General features: G+C 44.8%; 1 protein-coding gene across 2 annotated transcripts; it reads left to right on the forward strand.

Moving 5' to 3' along the window:
• Positions 1-260: 260 nt before the first annotated feature.
• On the forward strand, positions 261-25,672 carry ASH2L (ASH2 like, histone lysine methyltransferase complex subunit). Of its 2 annotated transcripts, XM_079955052.1 has the most exons (17): positions 262-430; positions 3,731-3,800; positions 5,247-5,392; positions 8,103-8,191; positions 9,096-9,190; positions 10,196-10,291; positions 11,255-11,350; positions 12,731-12,806; positions 13,702-13,719; positions 16,464-16,557; positions 18,059-18,276; positions 20,037-20,204; positions 21,422-21,615; positions 22,098-22,190; positions 22,289-22,387; positions 23,008-23,067; positions 25,527-25,672. In XM_079955052.1, exons 1-17 carry the CDS (start codon positions 294-296, stop codon positions 25,632-25,634), a joined length of 1,857 nt encoding a protein of 618 aa, XP_079811178.1. In that variant the 5' UTR covers positions 262-293; the 3' UTR covers positions 25,635-25,672. The 2 variants fall into 2 exon arrangements, with proteins under 2 accessions (XP_079811179.1, XP_079811178.1); XM_079955053.1 differs by lacking the exon at positions 13,702-13,719 and having other exon boundaries at positions 261-430.
• Positions 25,673-27,281: the final 1,609 nt, after the last annotated feature.

The following is a 27,281-nucleotide window of genomic DNA, read 5'->3' on the forward strand; positions in this document are numbered from 1 at the left end:
TGTTTTCTATAAGCCGCCTTGAGTCCCTATCAGGGAAAAAGAGGGGATATTAATAAATATATAATATTAATACATTCCCGCCCCTCCCCTCGCTATAGTTTATTTGCTGCGGCATGCCAAGTCCAGAGACTTCTCTGCAAGCCTGCAGTGGATCGCATCGCCTGTTTAAGAAAACGAGAGTGACATTGCCCCTTTAATATAAAGGAGGGGGGAGGAAGGAAGCGTTACAGTGGGAGAGTATCTCGCGAGAGTTCAGGCAGGAGTTCTCGCGAGAACCTGTTTCCAGCGGGAAGATGGCGGCGGCGGGAGCGGCTGCTCCAGCGCCGGACGAGGGAGGCGAGGAAGAGGCTACTCCTCCGGCGGCTCCGGAATCTACGACCGGGGAGGCCTCGGGCTCAGCGGAGCAGGGGACAGGGGACTCCGAGACCGGGTGAGGCCCGGCGATAACGGCTGAGGGAGTAAAGCGGGCACCGCCGCTGCTATTGGCTAGGGAGCCTCGGCTCCCGCCGCCTGCTCCTATTGGTCGGGGCTCTCGGGCCTGCGTCTCATTGGTCAGAGCGGTGCCGTCCTGCCCAATCAGCTGCGTCCGTCTTTCTGCCCGCCCCAACCTTGCAGCGATTCTGCCTGTGCTTTTCTCGCAGGCGCTGTTCTTGAACCCAGAACCCCATTGCTGCTTCCCAGCAGGGGTTCATGCTCCCTGCAGGCGCCAGCTTTCTGCACTGCCTCCCCCCGCCCTAGGAATGGGGCTGTACCTGAGCAAGAGAGTTCAGCCATGGAATTGCAGGGTCGGAAGGGGGCCCCCAGGGGTCATCTAGTCCAACCCTCCTGCAATTCAAGAATCTTAACGAAAGCATCCAGGACAGATGGTCACCCAGACAATTGCTTAAAAGCCTCCAGTGAAGGAGAGCCTGCCACCCTCCAAGAGAGTTGGTTCTACGGTCAGAAAGTTATGGTTGGAATCTCCTTATTGGCAATTTGAATCCGTCAGTTTGGGTCCTGCCCTCTGGAGCAGCAGGAAATGAGCTGGCTCTGTCATCCATGTGGCATGTGCTCACCCTGCCATTCTCTTGGCCCTGTTCAGAGAATTAACAATAAAGTTAACCTCCAGCTATGGGGGAGAAAGTTTCTTCCACAGAAACCCGAAAAAGCCAGAGCCATTCATTGTAGATTTAGAAGTTACCTTAGCTAAGTGGGCCTGTGTTGTGATTCAATCTAAGGGCACTTGTTTCCAAGCGTAATCAAGTGTGATGTAACAGCTGGAGCATCAGGGTGGGGCAGGAGGTAAAAGGTAAAGGTACCCCTGCCCGTACGGGCCAGTCTTGACAGACTCTGGGGTTGTGCGCCCATCTCACTTAAGAGGCCAGGGGCCAGCGCTGTCCGGAGACACTTCCGGGTCACGTGGCCAGCGTGACATCGCTGCTCTGGCAAGCCAGAGCCGCACACGGAAACGCCGTTTACCTTCCCGCTGGTAAGCAGTCCCTATTTATCTACTTGCACCTGGAGGTGCTTTCGAACTGCTAGGTTGGCAGGCGCTGGGACCGAGCAGCGGGAGCGCACCCCGCCGCAGGGATTCGAACCGCCGACCTTTCGATCGGCAAGTCCTAGGCGCTGAGGCTTTAACCCACAGCGCCACCTGCGTCCCACGGAGCAGGAGGTACCCAACTGCAAATTCCCACTTGGCCATGGAGCTCGGTGGGGACATTGGGTTGGTTACTATAATTAATAATAATGATAATAATAATAATAATTTGTACCCTGCCCATTTGGCTGGGTTTCCCCAGCCACTCTGGGCGGCTTCCAACAAAGATTAAAAATACATTAAAATGTCGCACATTAAAAACTTCCCTGAACAGGGCTGCCTTCAGATGTCTTCTAAATGTCAGGTAGTTGTTTATCTTATTGACATCTGGTGGGAGGATGTTCCACAGGGCGGGTGCCACTACCGAAAAGGCCCTCTGCCTGTAGCTTTGCTTCTCGCAATGAGGGAACCACCAGAAGGCCCTTGGCGCTGGACCTCAGCATCTGGGCAGAACAATGGATGGCGACCGTTCGGGGGTCACATAACTATCTCTTGTGTTGCCTAACTCACAGGGTTGTAAGAATAAAATCAGGGTGAGGAACCATATAGTAAACCAGTTTATTTCACATTTTCCACAGATACTTTTGCGCTTAAAGCAGTTTGTAGAAAATAAAGCGGTAGTAGAGTAACACTAATAAAAATTAGTAAGGGAGGCTTGGAGGATGTTGACAAATCAGGGGGCCTTCTTAGTTGTGGTTCCCTGTGTGTGGAATGCTTTATCCAATGAAGTCCACCTGACACCTTCACCAACATTTTTTGACCCCAGGTAAATACTTCCCTTTTTCCCCCACCTGGTCTTTAGTGTGAGCAGTCTCTCCCCCCCCCCCAAAAAAAAATGTTTATGCCTAAACGCAGACGATCAGAAACCCTCTTCCATTACTAGCTCTGTCCTGAAGGCTCCTAGTGCAGGAGGGTGCAGGATTTCAAGTGGAGCAGCCATCCCTGCATGACAGCCTGTTTTCTCCACTACGTATATGCTGCCTTGAATGCCGTGATAGAAAGACAGGGCATAAACGTAATGCTGTTGTGCATGCCTGATTCAGCAAGTATGTGTGTGTAAAAGGAAGTTTTTGAGTGCAATTTCCCTTCCTAGATCAGAAGCAAGAACAAGAGATTTGATGTGTATGGGCAATTTTTTTTCAGTGGAAGAACACATGTTTTGCATGCTGAAGATCGCAGGTTCAGGCTCTAATTCAGTTGATAGGTGATGGGAAAGACCTCCACCTAACACTCTAGCAGCGAGCTTGTGCCAGTCGTGGTGGGCAGTGCTGGGTCAGATGGAGAAATAGTTTGACATGGTATAAGGCAGTTTCCTTTTTCCTATCCTGGCCCCTGTGTATGCTTACTTGCTCAGGAGGCAGTCAAGTAAACTGTACCAAGGTACCAAAGCTGAGTGAGACTCCTATCTCAATGTGCTCTCTGGACAAGCATCTGACTACTGAGTATGAGAAGGATCCTGATGACAGAGAAACTTTTTTTTTAAACTTTGTTGAAGAAGCTTTCTGTTCTAGGAATAAAGGCGCACTTCTACATTTAGGCCTCCTTTTCACTTTGTGGACCTGTGTCAGGTCAGGGCTAATCTCTGGTTAACAATAGATTAAGGTCAGATAGGGTCAGCAGACCTTTTCAGCAGCGGGCTGGTCCACTGTTGCTCAGACCTTGTGGGGGGCCGGACTATATTTTGGAAAAAAAAATATGAACGAATTCCTATGCCCCACAAATAACCCAGAGATGCATTTTAAATCAAAGCAAACATTCTACTCATGTAAAAAACATATTGATTCCTGGCCCGTCCGCGGGCCGGATTTAGAAGGCGATTGGGCCGGCTCCGGCTCCTGGGCCTTAGTTTGCCTACCCATGGATTAACTACACAGTTTTGAATGATGCAGAATGGCTGAATGGACAGCAGAGTGGTTTTTGTGTGTGCCTTGCTTTTTTAATGTATATTCTTTTTCATAGCTGTCCTGCATATCAACCTTCCTTGGAGGTTTTAAAGCAGAGGTTGGGTGGCTACCTGTTATGGATGCTTTAGTTGAGATTCCTGCATTGTAGGGAGTTGGACTGATAACCCTCCAGGTCCTTTACAACTCTGTGATTCTATAATGCCTAAAAAGTGTACAAAACATTATCATGACTTTCTGTGTCCTTCAGAGGGGATGCATCCCTGGCCGATGTCACTGCCACCATGGAGACGGAATCTTCCAGTGGAAAGGATGCACTGGTACGTGAATTGAGTCTACTCTGCTGGGATACCACATGCATGGGGAGAGCTATGTGCCCTGTGAATGAACTGTTTAGGGATTTGGAAGTAGTCTTTCAGTCCCTGGATGTCATATTGGGCACCACATAACAGTAATGCATCCACAAAGCCTGTTAAAGGAGCCCCTGACATGATTAAAGCGCCAGTCGTCATCATGTTTGTTGCCAGACTATTTTGTAGTTGGTGAAGGAAGGGGAAGGCATGTTCTTCAGCTCTCCAAAAGTAAAGCAAAATATTCATTGCACAAATCTCATGCACTGCTTAGGCTACTTAGGGATTGCTGATGAGTGGAGTTGCAAAGGAACAACATGGCTATTATAAAGGAATGGGAGAAGATGAGAAGGTTTTAAAGGTGAGAATTTTGACTTATTGGCAGATTGCCTTTTAACCAGAAGGATAACAGCATACTGGGGCGGGGGGAGGGTTTGAGATTCCACATTGCTTACCACTGGACAGATGAATCAGATGACGACTGGCACTTTATGCACTGTTCATGGTGGGGTTTCTTCGAACTAACACATTCTGTTGTAACATGCTTTGTACTGGTTTTTAAAAACCATCTGCCAATAACTGTTTGTTAACTCTGAAAACAGCGCCCTAAGGTAAAATTTGGCTACCTGTCTATGAAGTGCAACATCTTTGTCTTTTACTGCTCCTGGATAGTGGGCTAAAGTGGATCCATGTATTCCTATCCCAAGGTGGGAAATTATTTCAATGTGGCATGCTAATACAAACCTAGGCAAAGTGAATTCCTGAGCCTCTGTAGGACTGGTGTGATCAAAGTTTACCCACAAACTTTTCTTCTCTTACTTCACTATATAGTTTGTTTTTTTATGTTTGTTTGTTTTCCACCCAATTTATACACTTATGTGACTAGAAAATTAAATAATTGCATCTTAACACAGGGCAGTCTCTAGTCGACTTACAATTAATTTTTACAGTTACAAAGTTGTTAAAAACCAGAATTTAAACGATCAAATTAATACATAAAATAGCAGCTTTTATAGGGTTCTGAAAGTTTGGAAAAGGAAGCTTATTGTACCAAGATATAGAAGTGATCTATTTCTGTATCATGGAAAACTAATGTTTAAAAAAGCCCACACTTGTTGCAATTGTTCTTAAATGAGATGAATGTCATAACTTGTGTCTTCCATTCTGGCAAAACTAGCCTAGCAAAAGGCATTGAATGTGTCCATTAGTGTTGGACTAAGACTGAAGAAATCACAGCCATACAGTTCATGAAATAAGTTTGGATCTCTCAGCCTAACCTACCTCATAGGGTTGTTGTGAGGATATAAAGCAGGGGAAGAGCTGTGTGTATCACTTCAAGTTCCATGGAGGAAGGGTGGGATAGAAGAAGTTGTTCTTAGCTCTTCCTTTGGTACACTTGCACTGATGTTGTTCCAGGAGGGTGTTGGCGACAGTTCTGAAGTTATGGATAATCAGACCAGCTCAATAGATGAAGAGAACGGACGACAGCTGGGAGAAATTGAGCTGCAGTGTGGAATTTGCACCAAATGGTTTACGGCAGAAACATTTGGCATTGATACCACGTATGTAGTATTTGCAGTTTTTCCTCCTTTTTGGGCCATGTGATTCCCGTTTGTACTCGGATTCTAGTTTGGTCCTCCTAATAGACACATCTTAAAGAACTTTCTAAATGTTCTGTCAATTTCTGTATGAAAAGTTTTGTAATTCCAGAAGAGGGCAGTATGAGCTCAGCTACCTAATCATTTTCTAAATGTATTTACTTGGAAGTCAGCACCACTGAATTCACTGGGGCTTTAATTTTCTATGACAGCACAGTGTTAGTTTTTTCTCTCAAAGCCATGCTTATAAAACTGCTAGCCATAAAGAAAAATGCTACGTGAGGCATTGGGCAGGATTCACCTAATAGGTCATGTGTGAGGACTTCCGCTTGCATCATAGGGCTTCCCCATGGCTCTCATGCCCCCCAAAATTGGCTCTGGGGCAGCTCCCCCAGAGCAGTGCATGCGGGGGTGGGGGTGGAGGGGAGATTGTTTTGTCTGGCAGATGGAATGTTCATTATGAAATTGAAATTGCAATATTTATTGTCACTTGTACAACTTGTATACAGTGAGATTACACGAGCACCCCCCACTCAGCTCTCTTAGTAACAGTTTTGTGCGTGAGTAAGTGAAGTATTGAGAGCTCAGAGCCGCAGCTTATGAATGCACCTCCATCTTGGAACAATTATAGTACCGCCCATTGGCTTCAGTCCTATACCTACCTGCGAGAAAGCTCCATTGAAATACTGATACCTTCTCCCAAGTAGCCATGCACTGAGTTATGCTGACTTTAGAAATTCTACATCTGAATCTCTCTCTTGCTTTTTAGCCATATGCCTTTATAGCTTTTTTGTGAATACGTGTGCAGCAAGGTATTCTCAACGTAAACACCAAAAGACTAATATATGATAAATGATTTTCCCACTGTAAAAAATAAAAGGAGGAAACAACAACAGAGTAGCAACTGATTTTCTACACAGAAATAATAATCCCTTAGACAAAACTTTGATTCTGTTTTGTTGAGTTTTGCATGTCATTTTCTTGATGTCCATGCTGAACATTATTGAATAGTTCATGTTACCAATAAATATCAAATGGATAAACTGCAGGCTTGCCCAATAATTCTTCCAGCTCTCAGCTTGTGAAAGAAATACTCAATATCCACTCATTTATAAATTTTCAATTAATTTAGCCTTAAGCTAAAACCTCGGTTTCATCTCGGCTGGCGTGTGATTTGTGAAGCGGCAAAAATTTTGTAGGACTGCTGGGTAAAATAGGCATTAGTTTTATGATTTCTTTAATATTCTGCTGCCTAATGAACTTGCTGCATAATGAACTGTGGCAATGACCTTGCTTCTCTGTGTTTGTGTAGCATCGAGCACACATAGAACTGTGAAGTGATAATAAAACAAATTGTGCCAAACACAACGCTGTGGAGCTGCAGTCCTTAACCTACTTAATTTGAGAAAACCCATCTATTTCAGTTATCCTGAGTATACTGTTTATGAATTACAGTCCTGGATGTTTACATTTTTTTTTTAATTCCATGAAAAGTTGAACTTCTATTTGCTTGCTGGTATTTCCCTGAAATGCTGACAACCTTGGCTTAAACTGAGTGAGCAAAGGCTATTTTGCTGGCTCATTCTAAATAAAAGGATCCAAAGAGGTTGAGCTGAATTGCAACATTCCATGGAGTCAGTAAACAAAGTGGGGCTTGAAAAATATTTTTGTAGCTATGTGAATTCTAATGAACTGGTCTTAAAGCTGTGATTTGTAGGCCATCTACTCGGCTCAGTTGATCTGAAATGGTCCCACAAAGTTAGTATCTTCCAACTCCATCATTTGAAGCCATTCTTTTCCAACTTTGCACTGCAATGCAGCAACTTTCATGCACAAAAAGTGATGTTAACCAAGCAGGGGCTTCAGGTGGCTCATGCAAGTGAGCCAGCCTGCAGGCTGTGTTGCAAGATAGCAACCCCCAAGGTACAGTCTCTCTTGTGGGGTTGAGGTGGGAATTCTTTGCTGCATTGAGACTAGGCACCTGCTTAGACCTGGAACACAGGAAGCTGCCTTTATACCATCGGGCCACTTGCTTAGTATTGACTATACTGGGTAGCAACACTCCAGGGTTTCAGGCAGGGGCTACGTCAGGAGTTACCGGGGACTGAAACCGGGATCTTCTTCACGTGAAGCAGAGCTTGTCACTGAGCTACTGCCTTTCCCCAATATCTGGAATATTTAAATGCAGGTACATTATCTTAAGTAGATTGTAGATCAGTGTTTGACCTACAAGGAGGTTGGGGTGGAGGCAGTCAGCCTATTCATGTTTTGTGATGACTTCCTTAGCTGCTGTTTTTAGAAGAATCTGGGGGTGGGATTACTTGGCTAAAATGGGAAGAGGTTGAATATGGGTCATAATTTGAAGAGCATAGATTATGCATAGATTAGGCTATAACTCAGTGTCTTTGTGGAAAAGTTGCGTGAAATTTTGATATATTTTGTTTCTTAGTTCTGCCTCTCTAGACACTTCAAACTCACTCTAGAACCCGAACATCAAGAGTGGTTAAAAACAGGGTGGGGAGGCTTTAAGGTAGTTTTTCATCTTGAATTCTTTAGTATTGTTAGCTCTAATTCTGTAAAATTGATGGGGATTTTATTCTTCTGTCACAAGCCAGTACTCGTTACTTATTTTAAAGTACAGTAAGAAAAGGAGCACTGCATTTTTGTTTTCCAGAGCCTGTCTGCCTTTTATGACCAACTACAGTTTCCATTGCAATATTTGTCATCACAGTGGGAATACATACTTCTTAAGAAAACAAGCAAGTAAGCAAGCAAGCAAGGGGGAAATGGGAAAGTGTCTTGTCTTTTATTTGTTCCTATACTTCTAAATCTATAACCTTCAAAATGCGGGATTATCTAGGGTAGCCGCCATCCCTAGCACGCATATAAACTTGCTAAATCATGATTTCACCTTTTCTCATTATGTATATGGCAGTCTTAAATATAACTGTGAGAATATCCTCTTTCATGGCAGAACGCTAACCTGTTGAATCTCAAAAATCCTTGGCTAGAGATGATTTCAGTTAACCGGGATATGAATGATATGAATCAAAGACCATGTTGCCAAAAGCTGCTGATAACCCAATTCTAATATGCTACCTTGAAGTCTCTACCAAATGCAGCAGATTCTAAAATGCCTCCTGCTTTCATTTGGGACTAGATAAAATAAGTTTCCAAATTCTTCTAAAGCTTTGCCACTAGAAACTCTGATTTCACTTAAATATTGAGTGTTTTGGTTACCTTTTCTCTCCTTGTTGATTTTATATAAAAATTGTTCACAGGAAGAGCCAAATGAGCCATGGCCCTTATGTCCTGCCTTGATGCCATTTTGAACAATTTCGAATCTTCCATTGTGAGTTTTGTGTGACATTCTGGGAGACATCGAGCTAATTGCCAAAAGCAAAGAGAGCTTGAAGCGTTTCTCATCTGACCCGGCATTGTAGTTGCTGCAATGTGGAAAGTAATTCCACATCTCCCAGAGCTATAAGTTGTGTAGCCCACCCAATTGCTCCTTTCCTGTCAAACTATTTCACCAGCTCTCTACATCCTTCCCAATTCACCAAAAGCCTTTTTTTCACCTGATGCTTCCATAATAGTAGTATGTTTTGCTTGTGCAGGGCAGCCAAAGATAGCCTGCTTCATTTCTGTATCTGTTCTTTCCCTGAAGATCTGAAGGAAATGTGTCTTAGTGCGCTGGCAAACTTAACCTGGCAATCGAGGACCCAAGATGAACACCCGAAAACAATGTTTTCAAAAGATAAGGTAGGGGTTAATTGTCACAGTTGTAGCTCTTGGCATTCTGTATGCTTTGAAGCACGTGGAAGAATTTAGGGGACAGCTAAGTTAGAACTCATCTCGCAGATACCAGGTTTCCTCCGGAGGGAATTTTTGCCTGTGGAGGACAGTTATGCAACCCCTTATCTTCCATATGAAATGGTACAGTTCAAAACAGGTGTGCCATATCAGTGAAAACTAAACCGTATCTTTGTACAGTGGAACCTCGGTTTTTGAACGTTATCCATTCCGGAAGACCATTTGACCTCCAAAATGTTCGAAAACCAAGGATCAAAGGGCTGTTGGCAAATTAAATGGGGGGGGGGGATGAGAAACGTGCCTCAGAAGCCGTTTGATTTCCAAGGCACGTTCGAAAAAGGAAGCATTCACTTCCAGGTTTTCGGCGTTCGGCTTCTGAAACTTTTGGCAGCCAAGATGTTTGAAAACCGAGGTTCCACTGTATTTGGTATGTACGTTTGCTATCCTCACAGAGAGCCTCAAATTATCTCCATTATTTTAGTTCGTGGAAACTGTCAAAGGCCTTGGTTCTTAACTGTGCCTTCATCAGTAATGTGCTTTTTGCGTTGGAAAACACAGATTATACCCTGCAAGTTATGCACACTGCAGTAAGTTTACATGGAACTGTGCCTTGGTGAATTTAGTTCATGTTCTTTAGTCTTTGCCCACTAATATATTTTGTCCAGTAGCTTAAATGCTAGAAATAAGTAGATAATCATGTAGATTGGTGATTCCCAAATGGTGGTCTGTGTAACCCACCCAGGGGGTCTGTGGCACCAGTCACATAACAAAAACTACCATAGAGATATCAGAATTCTCCAAAGTAGGAGGTCCACGGCTTGACTTTTGAAAAACGGGGTCCGCAGTACTTAGCTGATTGGGAACCACTGATATAGATTACCAAGTTTCTCTCCAAAGCCCCATTTTATATGTTTAATAAAATACTCTGCCTTTGTTGCCTTTGATTTCAAACAGGATATTATACCATTCATTGATAAGTATTGGGAGTGTATGACGACACGACAAAGACCAGGGAAGATGACTTGGCCGAATAATATTGTAAAAACAATGGTGAGTCATGATGATGATGATGTTAATTAATACCCCACCCATCTGGCTGGGTTTCTCCAGCCACTCTGGGCAGCACCCAACCAGAGCCATAGCTAAGTGATTTTGCACCCCTGGCAGAACCGTTCAGATTGCGCCCCCTAGCCACGGACAAATTAGCTCTTCTTTCTGCCTCTCCTCCAACCCCCCCGCTCCACCCATTCAATTCACCGTCTATTTAAAACCATTTCTTATGAGGCAATAATCAATATTTATATTTATGGACAGATTTTTAGCCGATTTTGCACGCCCCCCCATCACCTGCGCCCCTGGCGGGGGCCCACCTCACCATGCCCTAGTCCTGCTCCCAACAGAAGATTAAAAACACAATAAAACATAAAACATTAAAAACTTCCCTAAACAGGGCTGCCTGCAGGTGTCTTCTAAAAGTCAGATAGTAAACATCTGATGGGAGGGCGTTCCATAGGTCGGGCGCCATTACCAAGAAGGCCCTCCGCCTTGTTCCCTGTAACCTCACTTCTCGCAGTGAGGGAACCGTCAGAAGGCCCGCGGAACTGGACCTCAATGTCAGGGCTGAATGACGGGGCTGCAGATGCTCCTTCAGGTATACTGGGCCGAGACAGTTTAGGCTTTAAAGGTCAGCAAGAACACTTTGAATTGTGCTCGGAAGCGTACTTCAAACATGTATGAAGTGGGACATAACAAAATTGCAAATTTATTTTTTATTAAAGCTTGGTTAAGAAGCTGATTTTTTTTTTAAAAAAAAATAAATCATTGGTTTGAAAATATACCTGTTACATTACTGTACCCTTTAATTTTTTTAAATAAAATCCTCAGTCGGCCTCTATTTTATCTCAGCCACCATAAGCGCTTGTCTTTATGGCAGGAAAAACCCCACCACATAACATCCCAGGTACTTTTCACAATGCCATTAGCACATGATTTTGTTTGAATGTTCTACTCTAGTGTAAAGAAAGGGACGTGTTTTTGGTAAAAGAGCATCCAGACCCAGGAAGCAAAGATCCAGAGGAAGATTACCCCAAATTTGGACTCTTAGACCAGGTATGTCATGGGAATAAAGTGAGTAAGGTTTATTCATTTTTAAAGCACAGTAAGCCTGCAACTTACTGTATTTTTCGCCCTATATGACGCGCAGGGCTTGCGGGCGGCAGCCGGCAGCGCGGAGCAAGGGGCACCCTTTGGAGGATGCCCCGTGCTTCGCGCAGGTGTCCGCAGCCTGCCGCCCTGAAGCAGAGTGCCCCGCACGCCGGACAGACATCCGCAGCGTGGGGAGCCCTGCAGGAGTTCCCCGCAGGGCTCCCCATGCTGCGGATAGCAGCCTGCCGCCCGGCGCGCGGGGCGCCCTGAAGCAGAGCGCCCCGCGCGCCGGACAGACATCGGCCAGCCCCACAAGCTCGGGGGACAGCGGGGAGGTGCAGCACCGCCATCCCACTGTTCCCCGACCTGGTTTTGGAGGGGAAATAAAGGGGGAAAAAAATTCCTTTATTTCCCCCCCCCCCCAAAAAAAAGTAGGTGCGTCCTATGGGACGGAGCGTCCTATGGGACGAAAAATACGGTATGTGGGGGGTTATGTTATGGGAATTGTGCCTAAAGCCAGAATCATGTATAGTCAAAATACACTGGCAAGTGGGATTGCCAAATCCCAGGCACATGGCCCCTTTCTGCCCCTTTTAAAATTTTGTGAATTTTTTTTGGCCAAGTTCATAAAACTGAATGCATTCAAGTTAAATGTGCCTGGGTTGTGGGCTTGCTGTATCTTAAGATTTTTTAAGTGCTGAAAAAATAGTCCCTGCGCACAGAGTGATAATCCAACTGATACCAGATGAAAGGAAAAGCAGTTGGGGAGGGAAGAAGAAAGTGAGTGTTAGAGCATCTGTGCCTTTCCTTGGTTGAGAGATGCGGCCAGGTTGCTCCCCCCCCCCACCCTTGCTATGATGATATTCTTGAGAGGCAGCCTCTCGGTGGCCCTGGGCTTCTGACTGGTGACAGAGGTCAGCATTGGCCTCCCTTCAGCTCTGCAGTTTCAGGATAGTGATGACTGCTATCTCAGTTACTTGATCATTTCAAAATATTGCTGAATTATTATTTGTCAAAGCTTTTGAGCAGGTTGCTTTAATAATCTATTGAACAACAGGATCTTGGACACTTGGGGAGATGAGGGCCTTTGTCGGACAGAAATCATTTGTATTGTTACATTTAACAAATGTACTTGGCACAACTTCAGACCTAAACATACTTAACCTGGGAATAACCCCACTGAATACAGTGGGATTTCCTTCAGAGTCAATACGCTTGGTGGGATTGTGCTGTAAAAGACCTGCTTTATCTTCAAAATGCTCAGATCTTGAGCAGTGAGATTTGATCCAAACAGCCCAAGGCGTGTAACTTTTAATGGTGTGTATTTGATTTTTCCTTCTTTAGGATCTTGCTAATATTGGCCCTGCATATGATAACCAGAAACAGAGCAGTGCTGTATCTACCACCGGAAGTCTGAATGGCAAGTTCCTTTTCTTTTCCAAGTGGGGAAATCTGAATGGCACATTTTAAATTCTCAAGCCCTAACAGCTTCTTCATTGCTCAAATGGAACCCCCTTTACATGGCATTCCTGTGCATGTTTCCTTGGAAGTGCCACTATGGGATTGCAGCCATAACTAGCTTAATCTTGAGATACCCTAGAAGTCTTACTAACTGAGAGATATCCTTAGAATATTAAATTTGACCAGTTGGCCCCCCAGAATTTAGCAAAATGAATCTGTGGTTGTATTTCACTGGATGCAGCTATGTTTTCAAGAATTTGTAAATGCTAAAAGCTAGAAATTTCTCAACTCAGATCTGGATTTTATTTTTAAAAGATTAGCATGGCTGTTCTCTTGCACATCTCCCATTGATCCCAGAGCAGGCTGTGCAGGCAAACTTTCCAGAGGATTGTGCTTCATGTAAGCTGAGCCTAAAGTACTGCAGATCTTGTTCAAGATCTTCAATATAGATGGGTGTCTTTTTCTGATATTTAGCAAGTTGCCTGGTCACTATAGCCGGAATTCTGTGCGAGCGAGTGGGTGGGCTGCTGGAAGAGGGAGGAGTCACTTGACTTCTTGTCTGTTGCCTGTGGGTTTGCTGCAATCCCATACTGGCCACAGAGGGAAAGTGAACCCTTTGATTTGTTGCCTTCACAGAAACCAAAGAGGTTCACGGTGCAGAGATGCCTCCCTCCTCTATCAGCTCACTTGGTAGAAGTTAGCAGGGGGAAAATGAAAACCAGGCAAATAACTTTTGCAGACTGGTAATGTGCAGGGCTAATATAAGTGTTTTTATCTCCATTTCATGCCGTGGTGTTTTCTTTTTTCTCTCATTAAAACTTGACAACTACATGGTGCAACTTCTGTTCTTTCAGGTGGAGCCTCTTTGGGAGGTGAATATTTACTTTTCAGCTTCTTAAAACTTAAGTATTGTGGTTCACAAAAATCTTTTCTTTCTCTCTTCCTTCCTTTCTTGTCTGCCAATCATTTTACATGCTAAAAATCATTAATCCCAGGGCTGTCATAAACCGTTAAAATGGCACATCAAATTACACATTAACGTGAAGCATCAAAAGCTTTAAAGGTCACATTCTGCCTTTCACTTGTCACTTAAACCACATTTTCTCCAAGTTTATTTTATTCTGCTCACTTGGCCTCTGTTGGGAGGCCTTGAGATGTCCCTGGCTCTTCAGCCTCAGCAACTGTAAAATAGGAATACTGATAATCTTCCCTACAGGGTTGTTTCAGGGCAAGGAAACACTGGTGCCCATTTTGAGCTGAAACAATCAAGCTGTAAGGATAAATAAATAAGAAATGCATGGGGGAAATGGCTTTTAAGAAATTGATTCGAACATTTGCACCTTTTGGTTTTCTGCCTAATTAGAGGTGTTAAAACAATTACAACTAAAACCAAGTTTGTGCTAACACTGACTTTTGGATTCAGACAACCAGTTTTTACTTTACTTATTTGATGAGCTTTACTTATAATCACTGTAAGCTAGGTTGTCCTGAGAGAGAGTTTGTTGTTCTTAGGCTCAGGACACCTTGGCTGAAATCACTGCTCCCTGTGACAAGTCCCAATTTCTCAGCCTAGCCTATTCCTCAGAATTGTTTTGAGGCTAAAATTCAGACTCCCAGTGTTGCTGGCTCAGAGCTCATTGAAGGAAGGCTGGAGTACAAACCTGATGATGATTCCAAAGTCCAGTTTGGTTTTTTTAAATGAAAGCTGTTTTCACGGTTTTAGAATAGGAGCCAGTCATGAGGTTTCTATGAGGTTCCCATTCTGCCGTGCTGAGAGAGAACTGGTACCCTGGTTTCACCCTGAGAAGGGGCACTGTATAGTTAGAAAGTGGAAGGTCTCTGTTTTGATTTTTCACCCAAATTTAGAAAGCTAGAACAAGCATTTTGAGTCATGGTTGTGCAAAATAAAATGCAACCTTCAAAGGCCGCTTTTCTTTCATTTCTAGAGAGATACTGATTTCAAAGCTTGCTACACTTGTAGTTATGGCAGCTTATGCTACTGTTTGAAGGTGGTTGTCTGCAGTACAAAAAACTTTTAGCTCTGGGTTCATCAGGAGCAGGGAGCATACATAATGGAGACGTCTACTGTTGATGCTCATATTTTGTGCACATCGCTTTGAATGAATCTAGAACAGTTCAACACCCAGAGTCATCTAAAGTGAATTGGAATCGCCCTCTGAACATAAGCATGGGGAAAAAATCCTTGAGCAGTCACTTCTTCCATTCAAATGACTCAGTACAAAACTGGTATTAAAAGAGACAGTCACATGCAACACTGAATTTCCTTCATGTGATGCAGTAAGTGTCACAATTGTGACCAGTTTGGAAGCTGATGGCTTTGTAAAGCCAAACTTGCAGGGCCTTGGAAAGGAGCCCATAGCTGCTTTTTGCGTCTTCACTGAGCTAAGCCAACGTTTGGTTGTTATGTTGTCCAGGCCTGGCCTTGTGATTGAGCTCTTTCCAGACTACTATCGTGTACTCATGTACTTTTTGAGTCACGCGCACAGGCTTGATAGCCTCACATAGAGGGGCATGGGTTCTGTCTCATTTCTCATAAAAACCACCCCAAAATATGTTATGGTACAGGTAATCAACAGTTAAATAATTTTTAGTATGATTCCTTTGGGAAACTTCTTTGGCACCTTTCAGTTTGTTAGCAGCTTTTTGTAGTGTATACAGCTGTTTATACCTTCTCCAAGTCCTAAATGGTCTGAGCCCGCAATCTCCAGTATTGCTGCAAATGCTTCCCCCACAAAGTAGATGCTGTCGTTTCACTGGCACACATACAGGTGCATACATACCTGCAAGGCCCTTGGATAAACAAGCACAAGAAGGGGCGGGGGGAGAGTTGCATGGACTATCAAGCAGTTGGTACCACCAACGATCAGTTTCTAACACTGCAGAGAAACATCTTGTGCTTTTGGTTTTTCTAGTTTGCTGTCTTTGAGTGGCGGTTGCTTATAGTTGATGCGGAGATTGTGTGTCCAAGTGTATCTTAACTATTTTGTGCAGTGCTCAAATTACAGGGGGACTTGAGCGGGTGGCCCTCTTACCTTTTGTGTTGGTCCCCATAGTAATTGTTTTTAGAAGATTGCCCAGATCATGGGAAGGCTTTTTTGTCAAAACCTGGAAGACGTCATGGTGTAAGGGTTGTGGGTTTCATTAAGGGTCCCCTGACTTTTTCTCCCCATGATTTGAGCACTGATTTTGTGTAGTGTTGAAATGAATGACAATCTGATTGTAGCTTATTTATTCCTCCTCCTCTTCCCTTACTGACTCAACTCCCTTTTTCATTTTATGTGTTTCGAATCTCCATGAAAGGGATGACAATGACTGGCTTTTAAATTAATACATGCCTGGTGACACTTGAAGTGTTAAGGTTCTTCTGTCTTAGTCAAAATGCCACTTTGATTGATGCTATACTTAGTACAGTCCAAGAAGCAAACAAAATGTAAACAGTTTTAGATATGAAAATTCTGCTTCTGCTTGAAAAATGTCTGGTTTTGTTGAGATTCAAACGCATCCAGGGAATGTTGAATTGATTCATTCTCTGTCTCTTTCTCTTTGAGTTGTATCTTCAAATGACAGACATGTTTGTGGCATTTTCTTCCCCAAGGGGGTATTGTGGCAGGAACTAGTGGGAAAGGAAGAGGAGCCAAACGCAAGCAGCAAGATGGAGGGACTACAGGTGCAACCAAGAAAACCAGGAGGTAAGAAGGAAGAAGATTGTCTTTAGTATGCAGATAATCAGGGAAAGTGCGTACTGTTGTCCCCATGTTAACTTTTAAAAATAATTTATTGACTATAGTTGTATATTGCTTTTGTGCTAAACTACACAAGATGGTTCAGTTTAAACAGTAGAAAATGGGGGGAAATCTGTGATAAAAGAAAATGGCAAACATTCTAGCTGGTGCAAAATGCAGCACCCTAGATGCAGGGACACGGGTGGTGCTGTGGTCTAAACCACTGAGCCTAGGGCTTGCCGATCGGAAGGTCGGCGGTTCAAATCCCCACGACGGGGTGAGCTCCCGTTGCTCGGTCCCTGCTCCTGCCAACCCAGCAGTTTGAAAGCACGTGAAAGTGCAAGTAGATAGTAAATAGGTACCGCTCCGGCGGGAAGGTAAACGGCGTTTCCATGCACTGCTCTGGTTTCGCCAGAAGTGGCTTAGTCATGCTGGCCACGTGACCCGGAAAAACTGTCTGCGGACAAATGCCGGCTCCCTCGGCCAGTAAAGCGAGATGAGTGCCGCAACCCCAGAGTAGTTTGTGACTGGACTTAACTGTCAGGGGTCCTTTACCTTTACCTTTAGGTGCTAGTAGCAGCCAGTAGGTTGAACACGTGACACTGCTTTTGAACCAGTTGGACTGTGATAAGGCCATATTCCCTTAAAGACCGTCTGCCACGATTTGGCACTGCCTGTGATCTAATATCTGCCCCTGAGGTTCTTTGTATGCCCACTGGTAAAATGAATTGGCAAGCCCACAAGAAATGGCCTTCTCAGTGGTGGCCCCACAGCTGCTATTGGGTGACAGAGAAAAGGCGGAACTACTCAACACCTACTTTGCTTCCGTCTTCACCCAAAAGGAAAGCGATGCCCAACCTGGTGATAACACAAGAAATGATGCAAGAAATGAGCTGCAGCCCAAGATAAGAAAAGAGGTAGTAAGGGAAGACCTAGCTACTTTAAATGTATTCAGATCTCCAGGGCCTGGTGGGGGTCTCTCCTTCCTTGGAGGTTTTTAAACAGAACTTGGATGGCCATCTGTCATGGATGCTTTAGCTGAGATTCTTGCATTACAAGGGGTTGGACTAGATGGCCCTCGGGGTCCCTTCCAACTCATAAGATTCTGTGATTCTAAAGATCATACAATTCATTGCAAATTTAAAAGTGCCGTATATATTTTCTTAGGTGATCTTTGGGGTTTGGTATGCTCTGTTTCGTGCCTACCTCTTCTGCAGTTGTTTGCTTGCTAATTTGGGGGGAAGCATCCTGCAGTGTTGAGCATGCTTCTGAAACAAAAAGCCAAATATTTGATGATGCACTTGGGCGGGGGGGGGGGGGGGCTTCCTTCTTACATCTATATAAGTAATAGCAAAAGCAGGGCAGGGGCTCGGGGAAGAGAAATGTTGTTGAATGACCAACTTTTTTTTCTTAACTCCCATCAGCTGTGCTTCCATAGACTTTCAATGCCTCTTTCTCCATTTCCCAGTGATCCTATGTTCTCCGCCCAGCGTCTTCCGCCCCACGGGTACCCGTTGGAACACCCCTTTAATAAAGATGGATACCGTTACATTTTGGCTGAGCCTGACCCTCATGCCCCTGACCCAGAGAAGCTAGAGCTAGACTGCTGGGCAGGCAAGCCTATTCCTGGAGATCTCTACAGAGCCTGCCTTTACGAACGAGTCCTCCTGGCTCTGCATGACCGAGGTACGGAATAGAGCTCTTTCCACACTTACAGGTCAAGGCGGCAGGAGATGTAGCACTGGTGGAAAACTGAAATAGATTTTCTCCTTCTTAAGCACTGTGTTGCCACAGGCTTCAGGCTACCAAGAGAAGAGCGTTCTGCATAGAGGCTTTTCAGACTTACATACTATGCTCATCTGTGTGACGTTTACAATGATGATGTTGATAACGGCAGCATGCCTAACTTGACTCCGCTGGGTGTCACAAGTCAGTGCCCATCCCCTGGCTATTTCTGCTTCAAATATCCAAGCTGGAGAGGTGGTGTGGCCCACATTGAGAGGAAGCTGAAGGATTCAAAATGGCATCCTATAACAGAGGCAAAGGTCTCAAACATTATTTGTGTGCACAAACATTATTTTAAATCTCAGTCCACAGCGTCAGTCTACAGTGTGCTGCAGTTTAGTTTGTTACCCAGTGCAGAGTACAGCGGTGCCTCGCAAGACGAAATTAATCCGTTCCATGAGGCTCTTCGTAAGGCGGTTTTTTCGTCTTGCGAAGCAAGCCCATTGACAGCTTAGCGGATTAGCGCTATTAGCTGATAAGCGGCTTAGGGCTTAGGAAAAGGGGGGGAAAGGGAAAAAACCCCGCAGGAACTCGCAAGACATTTTCGTCTTGCGAAGCAAGCCCATAGGGAAATTCGTTTTGCAAAGCGCCTCCAAAACGGAAAACCCTTTCGTCTAGCAGGTTTTCCGTCTTGCGAGGCGTTCGTCTTGCAGGGCACCACTGTAATGGGCACTGAGCTCTGTATCTGCAGCCTCCCTACCCGTCTGCAAGTAACAACAAGAATAGACTCAAGTTGCACAGATAAGACTGCGGCCTTAAACAGCCTTGCTCTGCACATAATTTTAAAAGCTGCCCTTGAAGAAACTTGAACTGGTCCAAAATACAGCAGACAGATTACTGACAGGAGGTCCTTTTGAAACTCATATAACCCATTTCTCTTCAGCGTTTTAAGCCCTAAATGACTTGGGCCCCAAATATCTGAAAGATAACATCCTTTCCTACAGACCCTCTCAGGTGTTAAGATCAGTAGAGGGGGCCTTATTGGTAATTCCACCACCCTCAGAAATTAAGGGGTTGTTGTGGCCCAGAAGAGGGCATTTTCTGTGGAAACTCCTGAGGAATTGTGAAATTTCTCAGAGGGGTGTGCCTGGCACCTTCATTATATCATTTCTGATGAATAGACCTGAGACCTGTGTTTTCAGAACCCACCTTACCCCTGTGACTGTAGTTGGTTTTCACTGAGTTTAATATTGAATTTATAATTGTTGTAACCTGCACTGAGACATGATGATGATGATGATGATGATGATGATGATGATGATGATGATGATGCAGATGCAACAGAGAAGAGATCTTAGAACATTTCAGTCCTTGGTGCTTGCTTCACTTGCTCACAGTTGATAATTTAAACACGCAGAAGGCTTTAAGTATTCTTCCTCTCTCCCTAACTCCAAAAAGTGAAGATATAGGGAACCAGGCAGAGGGCCTTCTCGGTAGTGGTGCCCACCCTGTGGAACGCCCTCCCATCAGATGTCAAGGAGATTATAACCTTTAAAAGACATCTGAAGGCAGCCCTGTATAGGGAAGCTTTTTAATGTGTAATGTTTTATTATGTTTTTATACATGTTGGAAGTCGCCCGAGTGGCAGGGGCAACCCAGTCAGATGGGTGGGGTACAAATAATTATTTATTATTATTATTAATTATTTACAACAACTGCAGCTCCCCAATTGAAGATCTCAGATGACAGATTGACAGTCATAGGAGAAAAAGGCTACTCCATGGTACGAGCCTCACATGGGGTGCGGAAAGGAGCCTGGTACTTTGAGATCTCTGTGGATGAGATGCCTCCTGAAACAGCTGCCAGACTTGGTTGGTCTCAGCCGCTAGGTAAGCCCGCCGGCCCTGCGCTTTATTTACTGACATTTAGTACCTGGCCTTTCTCTCATCATAGAACTCCAAGGCAATGTGCTTTGTTGTTGTTGTTTAGTCGTTTAGTCGTGTCCGACTCTTCGTGACCCCCTGGACCATAGCACACCAGGCACTCCTGTCTTCCACTGCCTCCCGCAGTTTGGACTCATGCTGGTAGCTTCGAGAACACTGTCCAGCCATCTCGTCCTCTGTCGTCCCCTTCTCCTTGTGCCCTCCATCTTTCCCAACATCAGGGTCTTTTCCAGGGAGTCTTTTCTTCTCTTGAGGTGGCCAAAGTACAGTGGTGCCCCGCAAGACGAACGCCTCACAAGACGGAAAACCTGCTAGACGAAAGGGTTTTCCGTTTTGGAGGCGCTTCGCAAAACGAATTTCCCTATGGGCTTGCTTTGCAAGATGAAAATGTCTTGTGAGTTCCTGCTGGTAGCTTCGAGAACACTGTCCAGCCATCTCGTCCTCTGTCGTCCCCTTCTCCTTGTGCCCTCCATCTTTCCCAACATCAGGGTCTTTTCCAGGGAGTCTTTTCTTCTCTTGAGGTGGCCAAAGTACAGTGGTGCCCCGCAAGACGAACGCCTCACAAGACGGAAAACCTGCTAGATGAAAGGGTTTTCCGTTTTGGAGGCGCTTCGCAAAACGAATTTCCCTATGGGCTTGCTTTGCAAGATGAAAATGTCTTGTGAGTTCCGCTATACAAAGAGCCTCACGGAACGGATTAATTTCGTCTTGCGAGGCACCACTGTATCGGAGCCTCAGCTTCACGATCTGTTCTTCCAGTGAGCACTCAGGGCTGTGCTTAAGGTTCCCAAATAGTCTCCCATCTTGGCGCTTACCAGGCCTGCTGAGTAAGGTTGCTGCATCATACGCCTTCAAGCCTTGCTGTGGGATCCATTCTAGGATCTCCAAAGGGCTGTTGCATCAGCGCAGCTAACACAATGGCAGTCCTCTGGGGACTGAGGCATGACTCTTCCTGCCTGTTGGCCCTCACAGCAGGGCTGCCATGGTACATCACTGCAGGCAAGGAAATCGGGGCCAGCACCGCCACCTCCCCACCCAGGTAGAAATTGGCGATAAACTTTTGTCCTCATTCCTTCTCCCCCTTCCCAGGAGACCTCTGACTCTATATAGATAGCATGTAAGTCCAGGCAGGTACCTTATTGTGAACCTCCGGTTTTCTGCAGGAAACCTTCAGGCTCCCCTTGGCTACGACAAGTTTAGTTACTCCTGGCGCAGCAAGAAAGGCACCAAGTTCCACCAGTCAATTGGTAAACATTATTCCTCAAGCTACGGCCAGGGAGACGTGCTTGGTTTTTATATCAGCCTTCCAGATGAAACCGAAACTGCCAAATCGCTACCAGATACTTACAAAGATAAGGTAAGGAAGGGGTGTGCTCTTTTAAAGGAGAGGCTTGAGCCAAGCTTTGACCTTGATCACTGTGATCTGTCCTGAGAATACATATGCTATAATAAACTATTATAGTAGACTCCTCGGGTCTCTTACTAAGCTCTAATACATATTTGGACTAGGTAGTTTCAGTCCTTCCACTTCATGGCAAAAAGGCTGAATGGGAAAGGTACAGAAGGTAGCATTTTTTGCTGGTCCATCTATTCAAGTACACACACTTTTCATTTTTGCCTTGCCTTGCTTTTCTCACAGTCCCATTGTGCATTCCTGGTGTTACCACCTCAGCCTCCGAGTCTCAAGGACCATCTCACTGAAGTGCCTAGAGTTCCACACACAATTTGGCAAGCGTGGAGGTTTTCTGCCTCAATAGCCAGTGTTTGTGCTTCACTGTTTTAGTTGCGTTTTTGTGCCTTGACTAGGTGTTTGTCCTACTCCACTGCTTACCTTCTTAGGCTTTGATCAAGTTCAAAAGCTACTTGTACTTCGAAGAGAAGGACTTTGTGGATAAAGCTGAGAAGAGTTTAAAACAAGCTCACGGAAGCCAAGTAAGTTGGCATTTGGAAGGAGAAGCCTGCATGCAAGCCCTGCCCAATAAAGGAGAACTGCAAGCCTCCTCGTGTGATCCCTGTCTGTCTCTTTTCAGATAATCTTCTATAAAAATGGTGCCAGCCAAGGAGTTGCATACAAAGATATTTTTGAAGGTGTTTATTTCCCTGCCGTCTCTCTGTATAAAGGCTGCACGGTATGTACCCGTGGGAGGCTGATCATGAGTTCATCTGATAACTCTTGGATTTGAAACAAAGAGGGTTGTCTGGATCCTTAACAAAAACCAGGCCCACTCTGGCATGAACATTAGCTGTGTGCTTGGGGTAAGCAGGTGTTTCCAGCTTTTCACAGTTGACAGGTCCAGGTGCTAATGTGCAGGTGCCAGATTCTCCCTGGTCTCTCTTCCTCACCACCTGTTTACACCAGTGCCAAGGGCTAAGGGGCCTGCCCCTGGGATACTCTCTCCTCTGGCTGCCCATTTGGTTTCTACGCCAGTGGGAGGGCCCTGTTCCTCTACCAGCCTGCTCTCTGGCCTGCATGGAGATCTTTGTCACTTTATGGCTTCCAGACTAGCACTCATTCTCAATTAGTTTTTTTTCCTTCAGCTTCCCTAAAGGAGGTATTTAAATTGTGCTTAATTGTCTACTTGTGCCTCCCCCCCAAAAAAAAATTTCTTCATTTTCCTGTTTTACTAGCAGTTACCCAGACTCACCGAGCCTGTTAAAATTTCTATAAAGTATCCTTATCAACTGGGTGTCTTTCATAGCACCATTTCCCCCAATAGCACTAAACTAATAGATCCTTTTCCTTTTATAGGTTTCTATAAACTTTGGACCCTACTTCAAATATCCGCCAAGAGATATCAGTTACCGCCCGGTAAGTAGGAATATGAGAATGATTTTTACATGTGACTTTCTTTGGCAATGGAAACTTCAAGTCTTTGTGTGTTGAGAGTCTAAGATTCTGTGTGTTCAAAAAAAAAAAATTCCCAGATTCACTGACCCAGAAACCTAAATTTCAACAGTAGGAGTAAAATATGTGAATTAGACCAAGGATGTAGAACCTGCTTCACTACACGGATGAAGGAAGGAATATGTGGTAAATGAAACTATATCCCACACCATTCGTGTTCCTAAGCATTTGTCATGAGAGCTAGAAACCTATAATTGGAGCTCGATTCCAAGGAGTTGTGGCAGTTACCACATTCTGTAGCTAATGTAGGCCTATTCATTTCAGTGAATTTTGCTCTGAGTAAATGTTAGTTGGATACAATGCATACTGCATTGCACTTCAGAAACACTGAGTAAAATTAGCTCTGGATTATGATTGAATTGCCACTTTAAAAGAAGCACAAATTAGGTGTTACACTCCAGGTCAGCTCTTCCCTTGACCCCAAAGAGTGTGTGTTTGTGACAGGCAGTTTTCATTGTAGGGTTAGGTGCCTCCTTGTGTTACTGGACCTTAGCTCTCATTGTCCCTGACTGCTCTGGCCAATGGGAGTTGGGAGTCCAGAAACATCTGGATTCTCAATGCTTGTTTTAGAGGAACACTCCTTGGATTACAATTGTTTTAAGAATCCCATTTCAATCAATCAATCAATCAATTTCCTTTATTCGACCGATAGTCAGAGATAAAACACGATACAGAATTATAAACTAAAACATCATAGGGGTACATAAATAAGGTAGGGCCACAGTACTAAACCTCTCACAGATAACCCACATCAAGGCATTCAGTTATACGTTTCCGACACTTAAGTGCCAGGAAAAGGAATTTAGCCACTGACAAAGTTGTTTTCCTAAAAGACTTATTTAGCAGATATGCTGTCTGCTTTCCTCTTTGTCGGGGACTGAGCTAGGGTAGGTATGGGGTTATAAGATACTGTCTTAAATCGTTGTAGAAGGGACAGCTCAGTAAAATGTGCTCTGTGGATTCTACCTCACCCAACGCACAATGGCATAATCTCTGGTCATATGGGACTCCTCCATATCTTCCCTTCAGAACCGCCGAGTCAAGAACATTCAGCCTAGCCGCAGTAAATAGTCTGCGGTATTCCACGTAGTGGATATCCGCCAGGTAGCGAGCTGGAGCAGCCCAATACATCTGCTCCCCCAGAAACAACCCAGGTTTCACACGGGCTATGTCCTCCTGTCTGGCAATATCCCTTAATCTTTGGGCGATCACCGCCTTTGCGTGGCTATACGTCATGGACTCTATATAAAGGGAGGACAACCCGCACTTCTGCACTTCCTCCACTATCTCCCCTTCCCATGGAGATTTAAAGTTATCCCTCAGAATCAAGGGGGCCAAACCCACCGGTCTGAAACAGAGCTTGAGCCATAGCCATAACTTCGCTTTCAGGGCCACATACCTAAAGGCTTGACAACCGGTTTCCAATCTCATGATCGCACCTGCCACGGAGGGGGGGATCCTGAGTATGGCCCTGAGGAATTGGGTTTGGATAGATTCCAATTTTTCAAAGTCCCTACGTGACCCCAAGGCAATGCCCACCAGCAGAAGAGGGAGGACTTTCATTTTAAAGAGTCGCAAGGCAACTTTGACAGTTAGAATCCCATTTCAGTTACCACCTGACAGGGGGGAAAGTTTGGGCTTTGCCAGGGTAGGTGTGCAACAGGAATTGGGAATAGGTGGCCCCTCCATTAGCTGCTGCCAGCATAACCCATTCATCGAGAAATGATGGAACTTGCAAGATCTGCAGGACCACATGTTATTTGCACCTGGTACAGAAACCTGGAGCATGCAGGCCAAAATACTACTCATCTCCATTCTTCTTTCCAATCCCCATTGCAACAGGCCTGTTTCTCAGTCGTAGGAGCCACTTGCCCACAGAGCCTCCGTTTTCTGCATCCAGACCCTGGTCCAAGGCCTCCAGGGCTAATTCTGATGGAGATACTGCGGCAAAAAAATAGAGCTGATAGTCACCAGATGGTCCTTTGCCCCAGTTCTCCTGCTGATCACTTCTAGTGCCTTCATACAGATACTAAATAGCACTGGAAATGGATGACCCATCTGTCTTCTGCTGCTGCCTTTTTATCATCTGTAGTTTCACTTTCACCAGAACGTTTGGTTAATTAGATGTTGTTGATGTGCAAGCCGCATTAGATGCTTAATTAATGGAAAGGCAGAATTTAAAAATTCAAAATAAACTATGGATGGGGAAGCTGTGGCCCTCCAGACATTTGATTTCAGCTTCCATCGAGTTTCAGCCAACATGGCTTAATGGTCAGGGATGCTTGGAGTTGTAATGCAACAAGACAGGTCCCCTGAGATAGCTGACTTCTTCTCTCCCACCCACCCCCCTTCCTTCTCCACAGATCAGTGACATGGGCTGGGTTGCTGTGGTGGAACACACGCTAGCAGATGTCCTTTACCATGTAGAAACAGAAGTTGACGGGAGGCGCAGTCCACCTTGGGAACCTTGAAAGACATTGTATATATTGGGTTTTTTGTTTTTTTGTTTTGTTTTTACGAAAAAATAAACAGTATCACTTGATGTAAAGTGGAAAAGAAATAAATTTTGGCTTGGTTTTTTAAAAAAAATTCTGGACTAATTGCCGCTCTCTTAAACCTCCAGTGGAATGCTGGCTGAAAATGGGGAGGGGAGATGGAGTATCCTGAAAAGGGACATAGCTGGCTGGTGGGAATCTTGAACAGGAGCAGCACACATGGCAAGGCTTTGGTACGAGTCCCAGTTGTAGTGGGCAGTAGAGGGGTCCCGTTTATCAGACGTGGATACATGCTTCAGTCAGAACAACAGCGGTTTGCTCAGACATAAATTCCTGAGCTGCAAAGTGAAGTCGCGGTAGAGAGGAAAGGAGGAGGAGGAACTTGTGTGATTTTAATACCAGACTCTTGAATGCTGATATTTCCTGCTGAGAATCTGAGGCTCCTGCTCCTGCCTGCCTCCCTCCACCAGGCCTAGTATGGGGCCTGACAGGCTACAAAAGGACTGCTGCTGCCCAGCAGAGCCTTCTGTTTACATTCCTTTAAGCTGCTTTTTAATTGTAGTTTTTCATTTTTTAAAAAAATGTTTTAAACTGTTTTTACGTGTGTGTGTTTTGGCGGGAGGGGTTATTTGGCTGTTTCTGTTTATATTTTGATTATATATTTTGCGTTTTTATGTTGTAATTTTATCTTGTGAACCACCCTGAGACCTGCGGGTATAGGGCGGCATATAAATTTAATTAATAATAATAACACAAGCTATACAGTATGAACTAGCAGATAACATTTGAGAGAGGTTGCTGTAAAACAAGTTTTTTCACTCTGGCACAATATGCACTTTTACAAATGTTTAATTCTCTCTCATAGAGTGTTTGTTGTGGGGGAGGAAGGGAAAGGAGAATGTTAGCCTCTTTGAGACTCCTTAAAGGGAATGAAAGGCGGGATATCAAATCCAAACTACTACTCCTCCTCCTCTTCTTCCTTCTTCTTCTTCTTCTTCTTCTTCTTCTTCTTCTTCTTCTTCTTCCCTTTTACCACTGAAGTATCATGGAGATAGAATTCTTTGCAGTTTATTTCCTTGCGTTGGGAGATAAGGAGCTGCCTGACACCATGTACTCCAGTATTGCCCATTCCATAATGCTTCTCCAGGAACTCTGGCATAGGTCTTGCCCATTGCCTTCTTAGCTTACTGTTCTTTTAACTAGAGGGGCAGGGTTAGTCCTCTCCGAACTGCTACCCTCCAGGTGCTGTGGACAACAGCTCCCTTCGGCCTGGCCATCGGTCCTGGCGGCAGCGGTGATGTCGTCTAGAACATCTGGAGGGTGGCAGGTTGCGAAAGCGAGCACTAGAGGTGAACCTGCAAAGTGAAAGTGCTCTGCCACTGAGCTTTGGACCCAGATGGTACATTGGCCATCCATGTTCAGAAGCTGCAAGCTGTAGAAAAGGGATGAGGAACCTGTGGCTCTTCAGCTGTCATTGGACTCCAGAGCCCATCTTCCATAGCAGTTGTCCATGCTGCCAGGGGCTGATGGGAACTGGAGTCCAATAGCATCTGGTTGGCCACAGATTCCTGTAGCATACAAAATAAAATTCCTTTATCCCTCTCTGTCCTAATTCACTGACTG

This window comes from Podarcis cretensis (genome assembly GCF_951804945.1).
Source record: "Podarcis cretensis genome assembly, chromosome: 15".
Classification (NCBI taxonomy): Eukaryota; Metazoa; Chordata; class Lepidosauria; order Squamata; family Lacertidae; genus Podarcis; species Podarcis cretensis.